General features: G+C 31.2%; 3 protein-coding genes across 6 annotated transcripts in view; 2 read left to right on the top strand and 1 right to left on the bottom strand.

Annotated features, from left to right (window-relative positions):
• Positions 1 to 13,692, bottom strand: part of pcm (5'-3' exoribonuclease pacman) — a 54,752-nt gene extending 41,060 nt beyond the window's left edge. For 2 of the 3 annotated variants that reach the window (XM_074173803.1, XM_074173802.1), the window contains exons 1-6: positions 13,445 to 13,692; positions 12,948 to 13,388; positions 7,366 to 7,530; positions 3,511 to 3,678; positions 3,271 to 3,391; positions 757 to 917 (exon numbers count right to left, since the gene is read on the bottom strand). In XM_074173803.1, coding sequence (XP_074029904.1) covers positions 757 to 917; positions 3,271 to 3,391; positions 3,511 to 3,678; positions 7,366 to 7,530; positions 12,948 to 13,388; positions 13,445 to 13,519 — 1,131 coding nt within the window. In that variant the 5' untranslated portion in view covers positions 13,520 to 13,692. The remainder of the gene's footprint in view (positions 1 to 756; positions 918 to 3,270; positions 3,392 to 3,510; positions 3,679 to 7,365; positions 7,531 to 12,947; positions 13,389 to 13,444) is intronic. The other variant, XM_074173800.1, reaches the window with a different exon arrangement.
• Positions 13,693 to 14,302: 610 nt separating this feature from the next.
• CSN8 (COP9 signalosome subunit 8) lies at positions 14,303 to 16,972 on the top strand. Its single transcript, XM_023170139.2, has 4 exons — positions 14,303 to 14,524; positions 14,577 to 14,647; positions 14,708 to 14,889; positions 16,448 to 16,972. Exons 1-4 carry the CDS (start codon positions 14,468 to 14,470, stop codon positions 16,696 to 16,698), a joined length of 561 nt encoding a protein of 186 aa, XP_023025907.2. The 5' UTR covers positions 14,303 to 14,467; the 3' UTR covers positions 16,699 to 16,972.
• A 2,597-nt stretch (positions 16,973 to 19,569) lies between these two features.
• RabGGTa (Rab geranylgeranyltransferase subunit alpha) overlaps positions 19,570 to 23,920 on the top strand; it is a 34,822-nt gene continuing 30,471 nt past the window's right edge. For both annotated transcript variants that reach the window (XM_023170130.2, XM_074173799.1), the window contains exons 1-5: positions 19,570 to 19,722; positions 19,786 to 20,021; positions 20,068 to 20,273; positions 20,466 to 20,697; positions 22,043 to 22,137. In XM_023170130.2, the coding sequence (XP_023025898.2) occupies positions 19,720 to 19,722; positions 19,786 to 20,021; positions 20,068 to 20,273; positions 20,466 to 20,697; positions 22,043 to 22,137 (772 nt within the window). In that variant the 5' untranslated portion in view covers positions 19,570 to 19,719. The remainder of the gene's footprint in view (positions 19,723 to 19,785; positions 20,022 to 20,067; positions 20,274 to 20,465; positions 20,698 to 22,042; positions 22,138 to 23,920) is intronic.

The following is a 23,920-nucleotide window of genomic DNA, read 5'->3' as shown; positions in this document are numbered from 1 at the left end:
GGAAATCGACTTTGATATACGAAACATTTTATTATGCATTAATAAATAAAATATCACAACTCTGCCTTGGCAGACAGTGAGAACTACAGGTAAGTACACCGCCCATAAAGCCAGTCTCAAGCCTGAAGAAAAGAGGTGGCATGGCCTGTTGAAAGAGGCAACTAGAAAGGGAGTCTAATACAATGGTGTTATGTGACTTGTGCCAAAGGATGAATGGTTCCTGGATTATCAGGTATCCTCAATGAAGCTCCTGAGATACCAAGCGACCTCTGAAGAGTATGTGAACAACCCTTTTCTCCATTACTCATAAGAATTTAATGAACCACAAAAATGAATCGAGTTTTCTGACTTACAATGAGAGTAGTAAATGCTAAACTAAAACACAGTAAAGGGGTTTCGAAGGTTACAGGAATGTTCTATTCCTGAGCCTAGATGGAAAAGATTATGGGATGGGTTAATTTATAACTGTATTGACATGTGTGTATGATTTTTGAAGGTTATATAATTTCAACTTCCTGATTATTTGATTATGTTTGACTAGTTTGTAATAAGTATAATGCTAACAACCAACGAAAATGAATTTGTATCAATCTGTTGATGAATATATTATTTCACAAGGTTCAAAATATTATTATTACCATTAAAAACTGTGAAATAATGAATGAAATCATCGATCATAGAATCTCATTGATCTAAAATAGAGAACCAAAAATACATAATGCATAATGATTATTAAAAACAAAAAGTAATAATCACCGAGACTTTGGAATGTCCCTTGTATTTTCTGCCAGTTTTCTCTTCCATGTAGAGCAAATCATCCCTTATTTCTTCAAAATTATCTAGATCTAACTGTCCGAGTTTCTCCATGAATAATTCAAATCTTTCCAAATTCAAAGCACCAGCTTCATTTATGTACCCTAGAACAACATAAAAAATTTAGTTGAATATATTATAAATTTGAATTGAACAGAAGAATTAGTATATCGACGCGAGCCGAAGGTCATTTTTCGCCAGTAATTTATTTTTGGCATAGAAAGATTCATTTATGATAACAAAAAACAATGAAAAAAGTATTGAAAAATATTTTTAATTTTTCATATTTGATTCAATTTGAAACAGTTTGGAAACTGTGTGGATGAAAAAATTAAAAAAAACTGCAGTTGGTGTGAATTAAATCTGTTTAAAAAAAATATGTTTTTTCGTTAATCAGCTGTCGCCCTCATATGAACGACAACTCTCAGAAGTTGAGAAACTTGTGCGAGATAAGGCCTAATGAGGTCTTACCTTTTAACGTGTGATTCTTAACACGTGATTCCTAACTACAATAAATAAGCTCAGAATTCAACACCTACTCTATGCAAGTTCTTACAGATATAATATGATATAATAACATAAATGAGTTTTGAATCATTTTTTTTTTAAATATTACTGGAGTTTTTTCCCAACACCAAACCATTATTTCAATACCTCGACACGTGTTTAGATCACCAAGTGATCACATCTTCAAGAGGAAAATCAAAGATTGAGATCTTGATCTTGAAAATGATCACTTGGTGATCGAAACATGTGTTGAGATGTTAAAATAACAGTTTGGTGTTGGGAAAAACTCCAGTAGTATTCATTACTACACTAAAGGTTCCAAACAGTGCATCACAAGTACAACCCTCTTTTTTTGTTATCGAGTGACGAACTTTTCAGAAATGTGAGTTTCTTTGCTACATTAAAAATGTCTGATGAAATTCACACATTTTAATTTCAGAGTACACATTTGTATTCTTGTTTTTAGTTATAAACTCCATATTTCAAAACAAACTGCCCAATGACCAAATTTGAGTTGGTGAACTCTTAAGGCTTACTTATGATTGAAAGTAGTTGAAAAAACAACTGAAAAATTATGAATTTGGTCATCTATGGTTGGCCTCGAAGGTAGTAGTAAGTTATGACTCTGATGAACTGTGATTGGTTGAAAGGTGTGAGTTATGGAAAATGGATAACATTTACTTACTTCCAAAATGTTTCAATGACATATGTCCAATACACCTTCTATCTTTATTCTCAAAGAATAAAAACAAAACAAATTAAATCATATTTGGAAACAGCTAACATACACACGATTCTTTTGAAATATTTCAATGATACCACAAGTTCTAGGGACATATCAATGATCTAATTTTTGGTTATGCATATTAACAAATTTTCATCTTTATCTCTATAATGTATCGGTTCAGTTCAGAAGAAAAAATTGGACATGTATATTGATAACTCTATCTCCTTTGAATAATATGCCCTTTCAAATTGATATTCTTATATAAATTCCAGTTCCAGCTATCTCGAAATACAAAACTGAAACAAATGCAATCATTAATTTATCCTCACCTTGGGAATTGCAGATAATTATTACAACTTCCCAACAGACTTACAATAAATAAAAACTGAAGTTTATGTAAAATGCTTGCATGAGATTTGTGTGCATCATTCTTATGTGACCATTATGTGAATTAATGATTAGTAAACTTCTAATTATTTTTACAGTATAATCCCCACATGGTGCAATAATAATTCTTTCAACTAAAGAAACCATACATTCACCATACCATATCATATTACGTACACATTTTAGGAATGTTTTTCTTACTTTGCAACTAAATTTCTGAATAACGTATTAGTAGATAATGTCAGAAAGTTAAGTAACTTTTCTGTAATAATATATAAAATCTTTTCATGTAATACATAGTCCTAGCTTTCTATGTAATTGGATTTTGTACCTAACTCTTTGTTAATTAGACCCATTTGCGGTTTTAAATAGCAACAGATGAACAGTTGATCAAAATTTTTAGAAATAAAGACCGTATCATTCCTTGTTCCATTTACTGGAACTGCCAATTAGTCTAACATAAAAATCACCTCCATAATAACCTTAAACTCAATGATATTTTTTGCTCAAACAGTTTGATCAAAAACTATTCGTTGTATCCTGATTATCGTTAATATTTTTTTTTATTCTTAGCAATTCCGATATGATTATGGTTCTGAATATACATTCGATGAATTTACATTATTTGAAAGGAATGAGAGGAGGTTTGATGAAAATTATTGACCAACATATCATTGTTGGAAACAATGTTACAGTTAGAATATATCAATAAAATCAGAAGTGGTTACGAGTTACACACACTAGATAAGAAATGGATCGAGTCAGAAGTGCTTAAAAGGGTTACTTGAATAAAAAAGGAATGGTTACAAGTTACAACACATGAAGAACATACTTACCATTCAAAGACGGTAATATGTCCATGTATGCTTTATATAAAACAGGCAAAGCTCCATTTGCTATATGTAAGTTTGGCAAGTGTGGAATGAAGTCATTTCCAACCAAAAATCCCATCAAAACCTAAAAGAAATTCATGTGCAGTGATTTTCATGGTGAATTTTAGTCCGCAAAGTTTTTCTAATTAAATAAAATGAAACAATATATTTGTGACTAAATTTTTGTTTTTTTCATAAACATACCCAATCGTCGATAATTTTTTCAAAATCATAATCGAATCCTCTCAACTTGTTTTTCAAAGGGGCAAATTCTAATTCCAGGTATTCCCTCATTAGAGATAAGTGTAGAAGGTAAAACGTAATTTCTTCTGGAACACTCATTCGTTTTGTAGATTTTTTTCCAAATTTCACCTGGAATTAAAGAAAATTATAAATTGACTTCACATGTCGATACAGGATTTTAAGAAATATTTTGAAAACTTTTGGGTCTTTTGAACTTCTGAAGCTATTCAACCTTTGCCGGTAGACTACCATATTGAATTAGTGTCAGCTCTTTGCTCCATCTTGTGAATACCGTTGAAGTACAAAATAGTTATTTCAAAACAAGCACTTGCCAACTCCTATGAATAGAAATCCTCCAACAAGATTGTAAAAAATGGGAGAGAAGAAATGCTAACAGTTTATAGACAGTGTGTCCAAGATAAGGAGGCTAGCATGTTTCGCATTACGCAAACAATCATAAGTCACGATTTGTGGGTTCTAGTGTTCGGTTCTGGATCCGGTTCTTTCCTTAATTTATATTCAGATATATATATTAGGTAGGTTTAGAATTAGAATACGAAAAAGTATTAAACTAGCGTGTATAGAATTATCTTTCCTCTAATACTAAAAAAAACAATCCACATTGACAACAAAGTCAAATTCGAGCCTAAACTCTATGAACATCTAACAACATTGCGAAAAAAGTGCTATGCGGTCAAATGATATTAATATTAGGGTTTTAACCTGATGTCTGGTAATCCATTTTGGGGTAGTTGCAGCAGCTATTTTTTAACAGCATTTTCACATTGCCACAAATAAACACATATATCTTATCGTACGTTTTGCTATAAGATATGCAGTGCATTTCTTTAATGCCCCCATCCCTTTCATTTTATGAACGGGTCAACTCAAAATATTGAAATTTGGGATAATGAAATTAATGCATGAATACTTTATTTTGAAGTCAAATTAATAGATGAAACTTTCAAGATGGCGACTGGGCGCCATCTGGGAAAAAAATTAAATGGAAAGGGGGGTCTTGAGGCACATCTTTTTGAAGCTCCTGACAAATGCTTTACAACCCTAAAATATAATGTCAATATCTTCAACTACTACAAAATGGCGGAACTTTTAATAATTGCCTGAATACATTGACATTCAACTACATAATATGAGGTAATGAGCTTGAGGTCAGTGCAGAAGATTCTCGAAATGGTTTGAACTTCTTAACATATGAACAGCCTATCCGATATTTCACGCTGAACATTTTCGAACACAGTAACGTCAATATCTCTACAAATATTTATTATTCTCTGCCGTATATCCAATATTGAAGCAAGTTCAGTTTCGTACACCTTTTGCTTCAAATAGCCCCATAATGTGGTGGTGCTGCATCTTGTTGGAATACAATGTCCATATCGAATTCATTAGGATTCGCTTCGACGATTTTAGTGATGAGAGGGTCAACAGTAGTTTCCAGCATATTCAAATACAGTTCCCCTGTTAAATTTTAATCAATAAATAGAGGTCCTACAATATGGTTTCCCAATATTCCTGCCCAAATATTAATTTTTTCTGTATATTGGGTATGTGTTTCCCGGAAAACGTGAATGTTGGTGTCACTCCAATAACGGCAATTTTGTCTGTGAACATTGCCGTTTACAAAAATGTACATTCGTCACTAAAACAAATATTGTGGAGATAGGTAGGATGCCTGCAATGGTTTCCGTCATGATTGCACAGAATTCTGTTCTTCGATTAGGGTCATCTTCAGTTTATTGGTGTACCATTTTAATTTTGTATGGATGATACCTATTCCTCTTCAAAAGTCCCAGCACAGTAGAAGGAGACACCTCACAAACATTCGCGACGGAATAAATAGACTATTCAGCATTTACTACCATCTCACCAATTATTTGCACCTGGTGTTCTTCCGGAATGGACGGATGACCTGGGGGCTTTTTGTTATGTACACTACCGGTAGTTGTGAATTTGGATACAAGTTCCCTCAAATATTTTCTACAGATAGGACGATTCGTAAAACGTTCATTGAAAATCCTTTCGTCGCACCGTAAATAAAAATCGCTTCAATTTTTTTTTCCAATGAACGAGAATTGACTATTTTAGAGATTGTTGACGTGGTACCTTTCTACTAGTAAAACCGAAAATTAAATGATAATATTCTAACTAAACAATGATGTTCATTGTCGTACTGACATTTTTTGTCGTTTTTATAAACAAAAAATAACTCAACAAACCTTATTGAGTTGTTGGAATTGCCATATGGCAGACAAAAAAAAATTTTTCTAGAAAAATCGATATCAAAGTGTTTGTCTTCAGGAAATTATTAAATGTTCCGCCATTTTGTAGTAGGTGAAGATATCAACTTCATATTCTAGGATTGTGAAGTATTCGTCAGGAGCTTCAAAATTATGTGTCACAAGACTTCCCTTTCTACTCAATTTTTTTCCCCAGATGGCCCCCAGTCGCCATCTTGAAAGTTTCATCTGTCAATTTCACTTCAAAATAAAGTATTCATGCATTAATTTCATTATCCCAAATTTCAATTTTTTGAGTTGACCCGTTCATATATAATATTTGATAACATACCTGGCGAAATAAAAAAAAATAGAATCCCACATTGAATTTAAAAAATTTCTAGTGGTATGCTCATTCTATCAATCTTTTAATTTTGTTATAAATATTTTTATACAATTGAGACTTTTATACAATTATTTTATATAATAATCTTTATTTGAAACAGAAATCCTATTACATAATTATTTGATTAAATGAATGAACATCTGCTAGTGCTAAATACAACAGTTTGTGAAACAGTAATACATCTAGTAATGACAGTAAACTTAAGACAATATTCAAAGTGAGGTCGGATTATAGTTTTATAGACCGTTATAGATGTGGAGAATATTGGTGTTTGCACTGTGTTTTATTTGGTAGTGTACACTGTACACTACCACAAGCTTTGTAACCATGATTTATTTCATGCACAATAAAGTATATCATCATCATCATCGTATTGGTTTATTTAGTGTTCAAATATCATACGTTTTTGGGATATATGGTTGTGTGTTTGAATTTCTATCGTTTCTATCACTCATAAAACTGTTGACTTCGGAAAATATTTAATATGCGAACAAGTATTGAAAGATTATTTGTTTTCATGAAAATGAAAAGGCATACAGCCTATTCTTCTGATCTTGATATTCAACATCATCATAATTATCAGGTGTTAGGCAGTGGAAAGTGGCAGTTTAAATATCAATTGCAATTCAGCACTTTGAAACAATTTAAGAAAGTTGATTGGTATTAAAGTCATTGGTGGAACCATGCCTAATTTTTCAAATAATATTCAACATATCAAATGAAAAATAAGAAATAGAGGAGGAGTTGAATTGTTTTAAATTTACAGTTCTACTGTCACTCAAAATGAGATTATCCTATACAGTGGTTGAACAAATTAAATATTCATTAAGAATCATCAGACTGTAGAAAGATGTAATTATTATGTTAATATATGTCAGCAATCAAGAACTACAAAAAAATTACAAGTTTTCAGAAATACTGAATTCAAAAAAAAATTCTTAAGAACTTTTTAAAAATTCTTATAAAGATTAAAGAAGATGAAGTCAAAAACATATTATGAACTTTTTCGGATATTCTGGTGTATTTCTAGATCCAACAGCAATTTTAAAAATATCATAAAATAGGGTTATGGAATACTTATATTCGTCTCACTGAGACTTGTTTATAAATATCTCTGTATCTATGTTTGTATATGATGTAACTAACCAAAGAAATGAATGAATAGGCCCTTACCTCTTCTCTCAATAAACTGAAATGTGGTTCATGGGTACACAACCCCAGCATTATCAAATCAGCATCAAGACCATAAAGACAGTGCCTAGTGTTTGGATCATATCCTGGTTGTGCTCTCATATATCTAATGTAGTCCATTATCTTATGTTCTCCCTCACCTGGAGTCTGAAGAAAAAACAATTCAAAAAACATTATATCGAATTTATATATAGGTACACCTGAAATAAAAATAAATGAACAACTATGGTGGTCTGTTCTATGAGTAAACAATTGTCAAATTCAGATGAATTATAATGATTTACTTCAAACTTTCCAGCTATGAATTTTAAATTTTTGACAGGAAATTGAAATGTCCAGTTGCAAGAATACTTAGACCTAATGACCATTACAATTCTTGAAGGGTAAGCTTAAAGAACTGCATACATAAAAGTTTCAAAATGAAATGAATGCGTGGATGAAGAAATAATGTTAATTAAATTCGAATCATTTTTACAGTAGAAGATATACTGAAACAACTATCAGCTCTACATTACAATATCTATTAACCACTTTTTCAATATCAGAAGACATTTCCAATTACTTATATGATACAAAATAACAGTACTGAAATGAAACTATCCCTTTCTCATTAAAAAATAAATAAATATACTCTTTCAAAATCAGATGTAGGCACTTGAGGTTTCAATTGAACACTGATCTTTTCAACAATACTTTTTACTTGAACTTGTGATGCACTGTTTGGAAACTTTGGTGTAGTAATGAATATTACTGGTGTTTTTCCCAACACCAAACCGTTATTTTAACACTTCCACACGTGTTTCGATCACCAAGTGATCATCTTCAAGAGGAAGATCAAATTGGTCTTGATCTATTCTACCCTCCAGCTTCTTGACGAAGCCGATTACTTTATTTGGTGGCTGATTTTATGGTACATTTTCCACAATTTAGTGAGGATCTGATAGTAGACTGTCGCGGACGATACACACAAAATTTCAAAACTTTTTCAAAAGGAATTTAGTTATTGAAAATTCCAATATTTCTTTATCAGGATAGAGTGCAAATATATGTTTACAAGCTTTTACATAAATTCCTCATTTTCATAAGATAAGTTTCAAAAGCTCAGAGAAGTTGAACGTCACTATTGATTATTCAAATAACATTTATTTATTGAAGTAGGTAATTCCTAATATTCAGTTTTGATTCTCATCTTATGATTTTAAATTTATCTAAATAAAATTATTATTATAATTTTTGAACATACCAATAAGATAAAAATAATTTATCTAAATTCAGGGTGTATCAACAACAGTTGGGTGCTTCCCTATTAGATATTAAAAAAATGTTTCGGCAAAAAGTTGTAGAGATTAACGAAAGATATGTTTTAATGATTATAACTAATATACAGTGTCCAATAAATGTGTGACATACCAAACTCATATATATTTTTACGGAAGAAAATTTTCAAATTTCTTACCAAAACGACAGTGAAAATACCGTGAACAACTGTGTGACAATAAAAATTAGTTTTAAGTTTCAAGTTAGTGAAAATTGAATTATAGGAATCTAAAACTGATTCAGCGTATTGTGACTAAGCCGTAAATTGCTTGCAATTAGCCACATCTGTTAATACAAGTGGGTAAGAAATACCCTACCAGAGGCGAGTTAAAGTGTGTATTTGTTAAAGTATTTGTGAACATTTATGTGCAGTACATCGATATTGTAAATTCGAAAACTTGGAATTGCTCTCTATGAGAGATTTGCGGAAAATAGTAACTTAGACAATAAATTCTCCATTTATGAAATGCTGAACTGTAAAATGATCAAAGAGGTCTTTGAAACCATCGGTCATATTATTCTAAACTTAATTAATACATCTCTATATACAGGAAAAATACCATATAAATTGAATATCAGTACTGTTATTCCTATTCCAAAAATAGCAAACTCCAATAAAACCAGTGAATTTCGACCCATTAATACTTTGCCCCCAATTGAAAAAAATCTGGAAGTTGCTGTATATGATCAGTTATTACATCACGTCACTAAAAATTCAATTTTGATAGATAATCAATCGGGTTTCCGTAAAAACTTCTCATGTGAAACAGCATTACAGCTCACAATACACAATATTAAAACTAACTTGGATAGCCAGAAATATGATATTGCTGAATTTTTAGACCTAAAAAGAGCTTTTGAGACAATTGATAGAGAAATTATGTTGTTTAAATTAGCTCAGTATGGGATTGATAGAAAGGTGTTAGAATGGTTCAGTGATTATTAAAACAATAGAAAACAGAAAGTCCCTTTTACAGATGCACTATTAAATGAAAAAGACATTGATGTAGATGTTCCCCAAAGTAGCGTTCTGGGCCCACTTCTCTTTGTTTTATATTTGAACGATATTTAAGTATTTATTGAATCTGAGTTCATAAACCTATTTGCTTATGTGCTTATGTTGCTTATGTGTCGAGATATTAATTTAGATAAAGCTATTCATAAAATGGATAGGATTTTAGGAACGGTAAATGAGTATTTATGCACTAACAAATTGAAGTTAAACATAACAAAAACAAAAGAAATGATATTCACCACGAAATATAAATACAGTTCTCTAGATATCGATGGTATAAACCAGAATATCAATAACGAAAAAATTGAAGTTGTGTCATCAGTCAAATACCTTGGTTTTCAACTGGATAATTTTTTAAATTTTGACAATCACTTTGAATATATACATAAGAAGATATCGAAAAAACTATATTTTTTCAGTAGAATAGCACAAAATTTGTCAATGCAGTCCAAAGTAACAGTTTATAACACCATTATTCAACCACACTTTGATTATTGTGCGTCATTATTATTTTTATTCAACCTCAATAAATTAAATATGCTACAAAAACTACAAATTCGATGAATGAGAGTAATCTTGAAAACAAATCGCCGTACTCCCATAAAAAGTATGCTTGATTGTTTGATTTGGTTATCAGTTGAAAGCAGACTCTACTAATTTACAATGACTCTACTATACAAAATTGTAAATGGAATGGCACCAGACTATTTTAAAGATAACATCAAATTCAATAAAAACATTCATAATTATAATACAAGTTTGTGTCTGAAAGTTACTTCTTTGCATGATCTACACATCCATGTATAGAGTTACTTATTTTCAAATTGATTATTTCCTTTCTTTCTTTGGAAGATTCCCTCTTTTTTTTTGTATCAAGATGGAGTAGTAGAAAGCCAAAAATTTTCTTTCCCAAAAAAAAAATTCCAATAATATAGGTACATATAAACAGACGGCATTCGGAAGTACCATACATTCGTTATTTTATGAGGGCTTCCACGAGTTCAATGAATTACCGGAAGAAATAAAAAAAAATCCATTTTAAAAGATTTTTAAAAGAGCACTTGAAGAATTAAAAAAAAAGTAATAGAATACAAATTGTATAGTTATGTAGAATTATTTGAGACATTATTGGCTATCATCTATTGTTTTTAATTGTTCACTAGGGTACTTGTATATGTAATGAAACCAAATATAACTGTTTTAATAATAATTTAATGTATATATGTACCTATATTTCATTATCTATTTAAATGTTACTTTACATATGATACTGAAATCTTTATATGTAATGTTCATTGTCTGGCTACATGCTAGTTTAAATCTCAAATTGTGTAAATTTAAAATTTTTTACATTCATTTTTTTTTATATTTCATTATGCTAGTGTTATCATTACACTCATAGATATGTATATTAGGTTTCCTATTTCAATGAAGATTTCAATTTCAATAAAGATTATTTCAATTTCAAAATTTTTATCCAATTCGATTTCTTGGACAGAATGCTTCTCAAAAATATAGGGATGTTTGGGTTCATCCTGAGTGGTTTAGACGTTATAGTGAAATTTATGTCAAAAAATGAATCCATTCAACATCAAATATCACCTATTCAATCAAATGGATAGAGGAAAATTTTCAACTGAATATCCTTGAAGATAGTGTATTTTCATTTCGTTTTCATAAGTTTACCGAACGACACTTTTTCCATACAGAGGTAAACAAAATTCGGGATCACTTTTTTGACATTTTTTTTCAAATGGAACACCTTGTACATACAGCCATCCACACTATGAACTTTCAGAGACTGTAAGGATTGACTAGTTTATATTCATGGAAAATGTATCTAATCCAATTCTTGAAGAAATTATGAAAAAGCCACTAAATAGAAGCAATAACGTTTTTTTATTCAGTTCTGGATGAAACGAGTAACAAAATGAAATCAAAAAATTTTGAAACACACAAGTTTGCAATTCATGTTCGAACAATCTTCCATTTTGAGCGATGCATAAATGTAGTCTACCAACAATTTCCCTTTGAACTTCAATTAAAGTTGATTTGTTGGTTTCTCTCGATAGACCTCTCCTTCGAAATATCCGCATAGATAAAAATCTAGAGGAGTGAGGTCTGACGATAGTGCTGGTCAGTAAATGGGTCCATTTCTTCTACTATGCTTTGTAAATGTCTCAACAGTTCGGTCTCGATGAAACTTGGTGATACTTTTAATGGTTTGGGTAATTCATCAAATTGAAAAAGCTACTGTGCTAGCGAAACATGTTGTGATTATATTTTTTCAAATAAAGTCTGTGGTGATCAAATCGTGACGTGTAGTTTTTAAAAGTGAAAGAAACTTTCCAAAAATACAGTGTTTCTGCTACTTCTGAAGTTTGTTCTCACCAGCGATGGACTGGCCATAGGGCATACCAGCAAATGCCCAATGCAGTGCCGATGATTTAGTGCCACAATAATGGCAAAATAATCGAAGCTTTGCTATGGGATAATAAAAAAAGAACAGCTTCAGCTGCTTAAAAAAACATAATACACGGGTATAAAACATAAAAACAACACTGAAACGGCAAGCCACTTTCACTCTTTTTTTTATAAAATACATACTACTGACCATTTTCACAATTGCACAATTCCTCACAGTTAGACTGGTTCGTTTCAGCATTCCAAATGGAAAGTTTCAGTATTGCATGATTTTTTTAAATGAGCAAAAATTGATAAATTAAAATTAACCCCTCCCTTCCTCATGAAGGGAAATTGGCAGCAATTGTAATTAGCGCAGCAGTGGCATACACCGGGTGAAATGAAAGGTAAGAGACCACATGAACATGATAATTGGACTTGGAAGTGATGATAAATATCTGTATTGAGCCTGGATGTGTTCTATTCTATATGCTAATAGGTTGATAAATTAACGGTGAGTATAGATTTATATTATTTAGGAATAAAGATCAAAAAGGGAACCAAATACACTTCCTTGAGGTAATACCCTTACAGTTTTTGAAATATTATGAGGGATAATCAGTGTTACCTACTCTGTTTTATATCTTTCAGGAAATAATTAAACCAAACATAACCCACGCCATCAGTTCCATACTTCTTTGATTTTCAAAGAAGTATGCACCAATCTATTGTTTCTAAGACCCTGTTTGGGATTGGGAAAACTGCTTCAACATACTTGCTATCATTTAGGTTACTGTTGGTTACTTGGTGATCAATTATCAAAACCTACCTCATGTCCTGATAAGATTACTTTACATTTCTGCCATGAAGGATCATTGGAAATTTTCTCAACTACAAAATATTTTAATTGTTCCTGTAATCTTGCCATGAACACAGTTCCAGGTGTGATACAGTTTGAGTCAAATCGGGCTTCCTCGGGTAGTACTTCACCTTTTTTAAGAGCATCATTTTCTTGTTTTTCAGCATCTTTAGCTGATCTAAATCTACGACCTCTTTGTTGATTCATTTTGGCCCTAGGCGCAACTCCATCCACAGCCATAAAAAACAGCTTTTGAGGCTTTATCATTCGAAATAAAACTTCTATGTAATGAAATATGTCTTTGAAGATCTTTTCTTCTGTTATACGGAAATGTGGATTTCCATCATCGGGATGGGAGCACATGTGAATGATGCCATTCATATCCAAATATAAATTATCAAACTCAGGAATCTTAAAGAAAATTGGTTATGAGAGAAGTGAATAAACATCATTGCAGGTTAATTCACCTGGTATTCCTTCACCAACTCACTCAAACATGGATACCTTTCACTAATGTAACGAAAAAATTTTGGAACACCCATTTTTAAACTGGTATGAATTTGAAAACTTGGGGTAAATAATTAGCAGCTATTTTTTAAAAGTTCACCTTCGTAGTAAACACAAATCTCAAAAACCCAGAAGTATTTACTATTTACTGGTGTTATCAAAAAGTGTTTACTCGTCTAAAAATAGTCCCTAAGCAAGTTGACCAACGCAGTAAAACAAAAGGTTCGCTGCATGTGTTCCAAAAAAATCAATTTCCTAACCGTTACTAACCATGGCCTAACCAGGATTTTTGACAGCATTGAACGATTGATCTTAATTATTATTTTTAGTTCAGTGTTTGACAGCTATTGCCTGGAAATTGAGAATTTGTTTTAAAATCTAACAAATATCTGAATAGAAAGTTTGTATATAGTGATCCTCTGGAAGTAAACTAAAAGCTTGTCCGTGATCAAAGTATTATATTATTATGTAGTTCTTCCGTCCAACAGCTTTCAACGATTAAAACCGTTTTATCCCTGATTTCAGGATGAAATAAAAACGCTTTTTTTCGCTGAATGATTATAACGTCCAGTTGATTCAAAAAGCACTTTCACGCTGCATTCGTGGATCAACACACCGATCTCGACTTCGTCATGGACGTAGTCGTTTACAAACAAAATGCTCAATGTAATAATGTAATTTCCATGTGAAATTTTGGGATTTGCTTTGTCACATGATGTGACGCAGTGACCAAGACGTTGTGTGTTCCGCAAGTGGAATATATGTGAAGGTGACGTCACGCCCAGTCCATATAAATTATCATGTCTATGATTGATTGTCCGAGCTTCAGCATATTCATTTACCTACCTATGGTATATGGTCAGAGCATAGTTAAATAAGTGGTGGTCCGAGTTTATGTTGTCAAGTCAGATTATTGCTATCACTATTGATAATTTCACTTAGAAAAAGAAAAAACCCTAGCTGTAGTCTCTGCCATATCGAAAATGGTTGTAAAAGATCTTGACAAATTAGCACAAGACTTGGAGAGACAAGAATTTGAGGTAATGAATGAAAACAAAAAATAACCACTCATTTATAAACAAAATATTCTAGGCCCCCAATACTATTCCCTCTCCACAAGTTTATGGGCAACTTCTGGCAATTTATTTGTATCAAAATGATCTGTGAGTAGTTATTACATATCTCTCATGCATGTGAGTATCAAAGTATGTTCGTTTTTTCAGATGTAATGCCAAGTATTTGTGGAAAAGAATACCACAGGTTACCAAAAATTTAAATCCTGAACTGGGACATATTTGGGCTGTAGGACAGAGTATGTGGAAACGAGACTTTCCTTCAATATACAAAGCTATAAACGCTGTTACTTGGTCAGAAACGGTGACTGACATTATGAAACTGTTACAGGGTAAATACTTTTTGATAATTTGACAATGTAATTTTTTGATAGATATTTGTTGTAGACGTTCGCTTGTATTGTATATTAGACCCCTGTAATTTTGTTTAGTGATCCTGAATCTCCCGTTAGAAGTTGGCGACCTAGTCTACTTTCAGCCACTTCAAAGACAAAACTGTTAGAAAATCGATTATTTCAGGAACTAACTGTTGCTGCTGCTGCTAATTTGCAAGAATAACCTTTTTTGGAATTATGCTCTGAATGATATTATGACTTCACTACAATTTTTATCATTTGTTGACAATGTCACAAAAGTTAAGTCAAAAAGATACATCGATAAGAAACAACCTAATTACAAAAAAAAATAACATTTCCTTTTCAAGCACTTCATTTGAATTTATTCAGGTTGAAGTCTTTATAGGAGTCTGATAATTTATTGAACATTTTTGGAGGAAAATAGTTCACACATATTCGTGTTTTACTTAAGCCAAGCATAAATGTGATTCATGTGTCTTGTTTCAAAATGGAAATTATGTTGTCAAATTTAGAAAACTCCTAATAATACAACTTGTTAAATCTGTTTGTTTTAAATGAAACACTGCTCAAACTACAAACATGGATCAAAATCATGAAAACTGTATCAAGTAGAGATACATATGTACAAGAAACTAAATGTTTCACAAAACTTTCATTTCCCGAGATACCTCATACAGTAGGTTCTGGTAAATGCCTGTCGAAAAACAACCACTTCTCCGGCTAATACCACGTTGGATATTGAGTTATATCTGACAGACACATTTTTTAGCATCAAATGATTATTTGATCAGTCAATAATTATTTTCAAATAATTTTATTGTGTTATTTTTATATATTTCTTTTGTGTTTAACATTTCATTTTTATCGCAATATTTTTTTGTGTACTGTGACCTGCCATAAATGTATTTATACATAACATTTTTAAATAAAACTCTATATTCTACTCTATGTGAGGTATCTTGCATAAATGTCTGTCAGATATAATTCAATATCCAACGTGGTATTAGCCGGGAAAGTAGTTGTTTTCCGGTAGGCATTTACCAGAACCTATTGTGTAGGTATGTTGGGAGAGATGAATGTTTCAAAATTTTTATTTTCTTGTAGAAACAGAATTGATAGTGGAAGATACATTCTATATGATGAATAAGAAAATGTAACACTAACTCAGAATCAATGGAAAATTCTATTATTGAAGTTTCATTCAGTTTTATAAACAATTATGATGTAGTTTGCTGGAAAAGATATAACCTGAAATATTTGATTTTTTGACATTTCAGTAGCAGTAGTTCTCCAAGCAGACCAGAGCTCCATGTTTTAATATCAGATTCATGATCAGCTGATGAAGATCAGTTTAACAATTTTTTTCTAACTAGCATGAGCCGTTATCACGAATATATACTTACTCTCTGCATCTTGCTCCCTTCTATTATTTTTTTTGACTGATATTATTCTGTCTTCACTTGTGATTTATATGAACGGACTCTTCTAATTTTATATATTTCATTCTTTTCACTAGTTGTTTTAAATATTTCAGATGTTGTGAGGACTAGAGCAGTCAATCTAATTTCCCAAGCTTACTCTTCCATAACCCTGGATACATTTTCTGCAATGACTGGTCTACCTCATGATGTTTGTATTCCGGCTTGTAAAGAACGGGGCTGGACATTCGAACCAGATACAAAAATGATTCACCCTATAGGGCTTGCCATTGAACATATTGGACAAACTAGCAGTGAAGACCAACTATATAAATTAACAGACTTTGTGTCATTCCTGGAGAATTGAATTAAAAGTGCAAGCTGTGATTTTTCATCTTTCATTAGTGGGTAGTGTTATTTGTAGCACTAGCACCTATATCTTCCGATTCAAAGTTTCAGTGTTTGATTCAGTTTAAATAAGCTCATGAAGAAAATCAGTTCATATTCAATAATTAACCAACATTCAATTTGATCAGGTGTCTGTCTGAAGTCAGAACTTGGCACCTTGGCACACTTTCAGAGTTATGGCCACTCAAAAAAATGTTCAGATCTTTTGTCCCCTAATAAAAACTTGTAAGTGACATCTTTTTTTTATGGACCTGTTTACCTTTATTCACATGTCAATCCCTTATATTGTATCATTTACAGCAAATTGTATACTGTTACATAATTGTTTATGAAACTGAATAACACTACAAAACTAATGTTTTTGATGGTTCTATTGGTTACAAAATTAAACTAGAAAAGAATGAGATATTGTCAAATGTACGTGGACCATTGAAACTATTTTTTCATATAGAATGTGTCTTGGGCAATTGATTCCATGTTTGTAGTTTGTGTAACGTTTCATTTAAAAAATCTCAGTTGGCAAGTTTTACATATTTGTGAGAATAAACAAACATGTAGGTACAATCTCCTATAACAAAGCTAAGTAAAATTTTCGAAATTTTGCTACTTAACTATTCTTTCCTGATGAAGTAGAACTCCAATTGGGATCAACCCTAGTCTAAATAAATCAGATATCTGGATAATCGGATTTGACCAAAATAAACTTTATTTTAAAAGAACATCTGAAAAAGTTTTTAGAGTTTGAAAAAAAAAGGAACTGACCAATGTGGTATTTGGAACATCATTTTATTACTGTTAACTTCAAAAGTTGGACCACAGTATATTGGATATAGGCATGTATAGTGTAAAAATTACTATTCAAACATTTCTTCATAATCAGAAAACTCTCTTATTCGACATCGTTTGCAAGATAATTGTCTCTGAAGAGTTTAACTTCTTTTTTTTTTTTTTCGAATAATTGGAGAACTGTGGATAGCTGGAGTTTCAATAATTGGAGTTATGTTGACAACAAACAATAATAAAAACTCTAGTGATGCGCTGATATAATTTGAAATGTTATTCCAAAAAGGGGCAATTTTGGTAAAATAGAACTTTTTTATTCTGAAATTGGTGATTGAAGGTCTGCAGTATGCGATAATGACAAAGAGTGTTCCATGTCATTGTCACTTTCAATGATTCAATGAGTTTTCAGCACCGACATAACCTATAAGATTATGTCGATGGTTTCCAGCCTCAGAGTAATAATATGACATAGAGTTGCCATGCCTATACCAATACAATACATGTATTTTGAAACGCGTATCGTGCTATCCTTTTCTGTACAACTTTGGGCGAGGGGGGTGGCGGGTAATGAGAGGTTGAGAGTTTGTTTACATTTGAAGTAAGTTGGACCATAAAACAGTGGCGGTTGGTTTAGTTGATAATCGGAGGTATATTATATATTTATAAAATGAATCATTTCAGGTGAAAGTATTCTGTACATATAGTTTCTGCAGGAAAACTTATTTATTATTAATAAGTATAAAAATGAGGCCAGTTTTTCTACTACCTACTAGATTTTTATTTGTGTATAGCTTTATAATAAAGCGCGTGATTTACTGGGTTAAAATTAAATTATTTCAAATGAACTAATTCATAACAATGATAAATAATGTCAATCTCAAAAGTAATGTACTTTTCTTCATATAATCAGATGAAGAAATTTGTGATTTATTCTCAGATTTGATGAACAAGCGGTACGGTTTGTGAGGTCCGATACAAATAATTTTCGATTAGAAATCATGAATATTTATAATTACGATTGAGTTATAATATTATTATGTGATTTCATTCAAAATTGGTATCTAGGGGTCTTTGTGGACCGACATTATTTTTTTTCAATAATTCATGCTGACGAATTGTATAATTACGAAAAATAATTAATGTAAAACTGTATTCAAAAATGAAAAATATGTTTTTCATATGTGTGCCATAGGTCATATTCATTCTGTGATCAACATATTAAAAAGCTTTCTGCTCAATGTTTCGTTTGTATACTAAATAGTTATTCTTGTGCAACCGGTGTTAAATCTGTTACTGCTCACTTAACAACTAACTTACGTCACACAAAGAATATGATTTCCGTTTTGATTTTTCTTTATCTGCACGAGGCTCTCGCGTTGCATACAGACAATATTCAATAAGAAATGACGGTTGTCATTTTTCAACCCCTTTTTGGTTGAAACATGTCAAATAATGGAATAATATGAACCTAGTTTCAAAAACTTTATTTATAAGAATAAGATGAAAAAATGATCATTAAAAACATCAAAAATATCCCCTTTCCTAATATCGGTCCACAAAGACCCCTAGATACCAATTTTGAATGAAATCACATAATAATATCAAACCTCAATCGTAATTCTAAATGTCCATGATTTCTAATCGAAAATTCTTTATATCGGACCTCACAAACCGTACTGCTTGTTTATCAAATCGGAGAATGAATAACAAATTTCTTCATCTAATTTTATGAAGCAAAGTTCATTACTTTTGAAATTGATATTTATCTTTATTATGAATTAGTTCATTTGAAATAATTTAATTTTAACCCAGTAACCACGCGCTTCATTATAAAGCCATACATGAATAAAAATTCAGTAGGTGGTAGAAAAACTGGCCCCATTTCTATAATCATTAATAATAAATCAGATTTCCTGAAGGAACTATTTGAACAGAATACATTTTCACCTAAAATAATTTATTTTATAATTATATAATATCCCACCGATTATCAACTAAACCAACCGCCACTGTTTTATGGTCCAACTTACTTTCCGTAAACAAACAAAGTTATGATGCCTTCAATGTAAGGATGGAAAAGGCCTCTCTATTGTCTTTTGTCAGCATAAACATGATGTCACATGTCAATGATTTTTAGGTTAGAGTATAACAAAATTTTATTTTCATTATTTACATATAGAAATATAAAAAAAATAATATGGTAAGTATCCTTATGAATCATTTTACATTTTCTCATAGACGAAATAAATTTTGTTTCTTTCAGCACGGTCGCATTAAAGTTCGTACTTCAGAGGAGCAGAAAGCTCTGAAACAAAAAGAGCAGCAGAAAAAACTAGCAGCATATCAAATGGGGATGTCACAAATTTTAGAAACTCGAGAAAAGAATTCTTATGTACCTAGCAGCTTTTCCCTTTGTACTCAATTATTGGCTAGTAACCCTGACATTTATACCCTGTGGAACTATAGAAAAGAAGTAATTCTAATGGAAATTGAGAAAAGGTAATGTCTAGACTAGGTAAATTCTTATTAAATGCATATCTTTCAGTGACAAAGATGAGGTCGATGGAGAAGAAAAGTTGATAAAATTTTTAGAGAATGAAATCAGTCTTACCGAACAGTGCCTTATATCTAATCCAAAGTCATATGGTGCTTGGCACCACCGATATTGGGTACTGATTCACCATCCGAAACCGAATTGGGAAAATGAGTTCAATCTTTGTTCAAAATACCTTTCAATGGATGATAGAAACTGTAAGAATTCTAGTCTATTTTCAATGATTGTGATTCATGAAAGCAAAGTTTGTATCTGCAGCATGTTGAGGAATTTTGTCTGCAAAAAAGTTTGAAGTGTTAAACTATCATATTTCATAAAGAAGACATTTTCGTAATAACTTTTCATTTTTACTGTACAAAAACACTTGTCTTTAGAATTATTATTTTTAGTTCACTGTTGGGACTACAGACGACTTCTTGTAAACAAAATAGGCATCACTTTGACAGATGAGCTGCAATTTTCTACTGATTGCCTGAATGCCAACTTCTCTAATTATTCGTCTTGGCATTATCGCAGCATTTTGAGGAAACTAGATGAGGAAAGTGTAGGTTTTGAACTAAATCTTGTTCAAAATGCTGTCTTTACTGACCCAGCAGATAGTAGTGCTTGGTTTTACCTAAGGTATGGAATTTGTAGTTGACGGAGTGAACTTTTCAGAGGGGGCTTATTGTTAATATTACTTTTCTCCATTAAATCAATACTCTGAGTAGCAAATCCAAATGCCTGTATGGAAAAACTGTTCATCTTTCTCACTAGAACTGCTTTTTTGTGGAGATGCACAAAAAGGAAGTTTAATGCTGATTGTGATGTTTTACGTTGAATTTAAATTGTTATAAACTATATTTATCTACAAAAACTTCTTGATATCCTTCCTCTTTTCATTATCAAAATAATTTTGCTAAACGAGTATCAAACATTTTATTAAAAAAACAATTGATCTATTACCTAAAACACCCACTTCAATACTGTCTTTTGAAAAATGAACAAAGTCAAATCAATAGAGAATCTGCTGAAAAATTCACCCGAAATCACTGAAGAGTCCAATTAGTCAGTAACTTGTTGAATTATGCATATTGCTTACATTTCATTTTTGTTGCAATTAGTGACATATGTGAATCGTTGTATTTGTGCCAAGTGTTGCAGTATGCTGTGTAATTGCCTGAGGTACATAGAAAATTGAAAATAAAACTCTATAGGCCATCAAAAAGTGGATGTTCTGGTAACTTCTTTTTATATAAAAGTTTTTTTATTTTTCTATTCAGCATATTTATTTTTAACAAAACAACTCCAATATTTTCTGCACAAAGACATTTGAACCACTGCTTTAAAACAAGGCACCCTAAATATTTTCTCTGTAATCTTCAAATTCCTTGATATCAGCTTACAAATGTCAGGTCAATTAAAAAATTATGTCATTCTGAAAAATTCTTCTAAAATCCAAAATTAACATCGTTTTCTATTTGAACATACTATATTTAATGTATTTTATAATATTTTCTTTTTACCTACCACTATTTTGTTTTTCAATACAATATATTGTTGAATGCAATTATATTATAGTATATAAGGTTATAAAATAGTAAATAAAAGTGGAAGAACTTTAGTGGCTATCCCTTTGTATTGTTTAATCAATCTCTCTCCTCTCAATCCAAAATGAGTTGGAAAAAATATAAAATAAATTACTGATATCAATAAAGTATAAAATATAATTTATTATGAATAATATATTCATAATGTAGTTTTTAAGGTGAAGTCTTAATTGTCAGTATCTACAATTGTCTTTGGCTGATTACTCGACAACAACTCTTAATTTGTTCAAGTCAATGCCTTGTGTCAAAGTAAAATAAACAATTTTATTCAGATAAGAGAGTAAAAATATATTAAAGAAGATAGTAATACAAATCATGAAATTATGAAACAACAAAGTTGTTGAAAAATTTTATTGAAATAGTTTTTTGTGTATCAGGTGGATTTTAAGTCATCCCACAATTAAAAAACAAAGTCGTGAAGAACTTTTGGATTCTTTGGAGCAGTTGGAGGAATTAGAACCGGATTGTAAATGTGAGTATGAATTTTCATTTATTAAGTTGTGCTTCTAGCTATATGAACTGCTGAGGTTAATCATTTTTCGAGAAACAATACTTGATAGTTCAATGTTTTCCTCTTGATTTATTCGAAATTATGTTGCAAATTTTTCGCACTACCATCAGTATCATCCGTCTTTCACAAATCGAATATATAATGGAGTCTCAATTTGAATATGAATGACTTGGAAATGGAATAGTTTTTTTAATTCAAAGTGGATGGCGAAACCATACATTGAAATTTGCTCTTTTATCTTTCTTTGAGTTACTCATATATTTTTGACTTTTCTAAATTTGGATGTTACTTTTTTTCACTTACTCATTCTAGTGTTGCCAAAGCTATTCCATTCAGAGTAGATAAACTATATGTGTTATTTTTACTTATCACTCTGAGGCCCACTGGTACAATCACAGTTTAAGTGTGATTCAAATTTTTAGCTTGGTTCAATTAAAATTAAAAATTGTAAAATGCATGTTCACTGGTGAATCTGGTTCGTTTCACCAAATAAGTGGAGATTTACCTAATCATCGATATCTGAAGCTTAAATCAGTAGAGGAACGTAATCTAAATAACCCCGAAATATACATCTGGGCTTAGTGGCTTTTATATTTGAAGTTGCAATTCATTATTTTTTTCTGAATCATTCTGAAATATGGGTTTGATAGAAATAACCAATGATTGAAGACTTCATCCAAGTCATGAATATCATTAGAAATGCTAGAGAGAGGTCTGTGAAATACGGAATAATTCTATTTTTACATTGCCTTTCTGTGCGGATGGAAAGTTTCTCCCAGCTGCACATATACAAAAATAACTAAGACTGCAGTATAACAACAATTTACCAGTTTCTATATAAGAGTAATATTGTCAGATTTCCCAAACAGTAACTCTTAACAAACTAACAAGAAGTTAGTTATAGAAAGATTCCAAGATCACATAATAGCTATAAGCTCCAGGTGAAAACATTTCAAACTTTTGGAATGAACTATATTCTATAAATATGCAAGAAAAAGCTGAGGTACAATATGTACATGTAATCTGATGTAATCTGATCCTTTCTTCTTAGTAAAAAATTATTCAGATCTTCGTTTTTGTTAAACTCCATTCAACATTCAATTGTACAACAGATTGCAAAATTTAAGCCAGTTTCTAAGTTAGTGAGGTTCAACTGAACCTGGACTCAACTTGTACAACTGGACCTTAAAAAATATTCAGTTTAATATCAACTGGTCTCCACTGTATTGAACTCATAAATTTTCTAATTTATGTTTTGATGGATTGAATTGATTATCATGAAGGGCCTATCAATTAAAATTTCGTATTTGTTATAACAGAGTACCAGGAAAATTTACTATGCCTCTTCTTTTTATTGCATTCTCACTTTACAATCTTAGAAATTATATGATTCTTTGTTAGCAATCATTTCACGAAAATAAGCACAAGATGTGTTTTAATACAATGAAAAATGTTTTCAACCATAACTAAAATCATTTCTATTCTGTGGCCTTCATAATAATGATGCATAAGATTTTGTAACCGGTCCATTGTTTTGTAATTTATATCATTGGAACCCCTTTTATAAAATTACTCACAGTTTGTAAGTGTTTGTGTGTGTTATGTTATATCAGGTAATGCTGAAGGCTATTTCACTGATCCCTTGGGGTCTACTGCTCTTTGAATATCCCAAAACTATAACAGAACTGGCTGGTATCTCAATGGCTGCAAAAGAAATAACCAGGAAAGGAATTTCTCGCAAAAA

The sequence above is a fragment of the Leptinotarsa decemlineata genome, unplaced genomic scaffold (assembly GCF_025532065.1).
Source record: "Leptinotarsa decemlineata unplaced genomic scaffold, Ldec_3_MD MMD2_tig00000505_RagTag_RagTag, whole genome shotgun sequence".
Lineage (NCBI taxonomy): Eukaryota > Metazoa > Arthropoda > Insecta > Coleoptera > Chrysomelidae > Leptinotarsa > Leptinotarsa decemlineata.
The sequence above is the reverse complement of the archived record's forward strand: the minus strand, read 5'-3'. Positions and strand labels throughout refer to the sequence as shown.

Coding starts and splice junctions, on each gene's coding strand:
- CSN8 (XM_023170139.2), top strand. CDS start 14,468: ATGGTTGTAAAAGATCTTGACAAATTAGCACAAGACTTGGAGAGACAA. Junction 14,525..14,576: donor TGGAGAGACAAGAATTTGAG/GTAATGAATGAA, acceptor AAAATATTCTAG/GCCCCCAATACTATTCCCTC. Junction 14,648..14,707: donor TATTTGTATCAAAATGATCT/GTGAGTAGTTAT, acceptor TCGTTTTTTCAG/ATGTAATGCCAAGTATTTGT.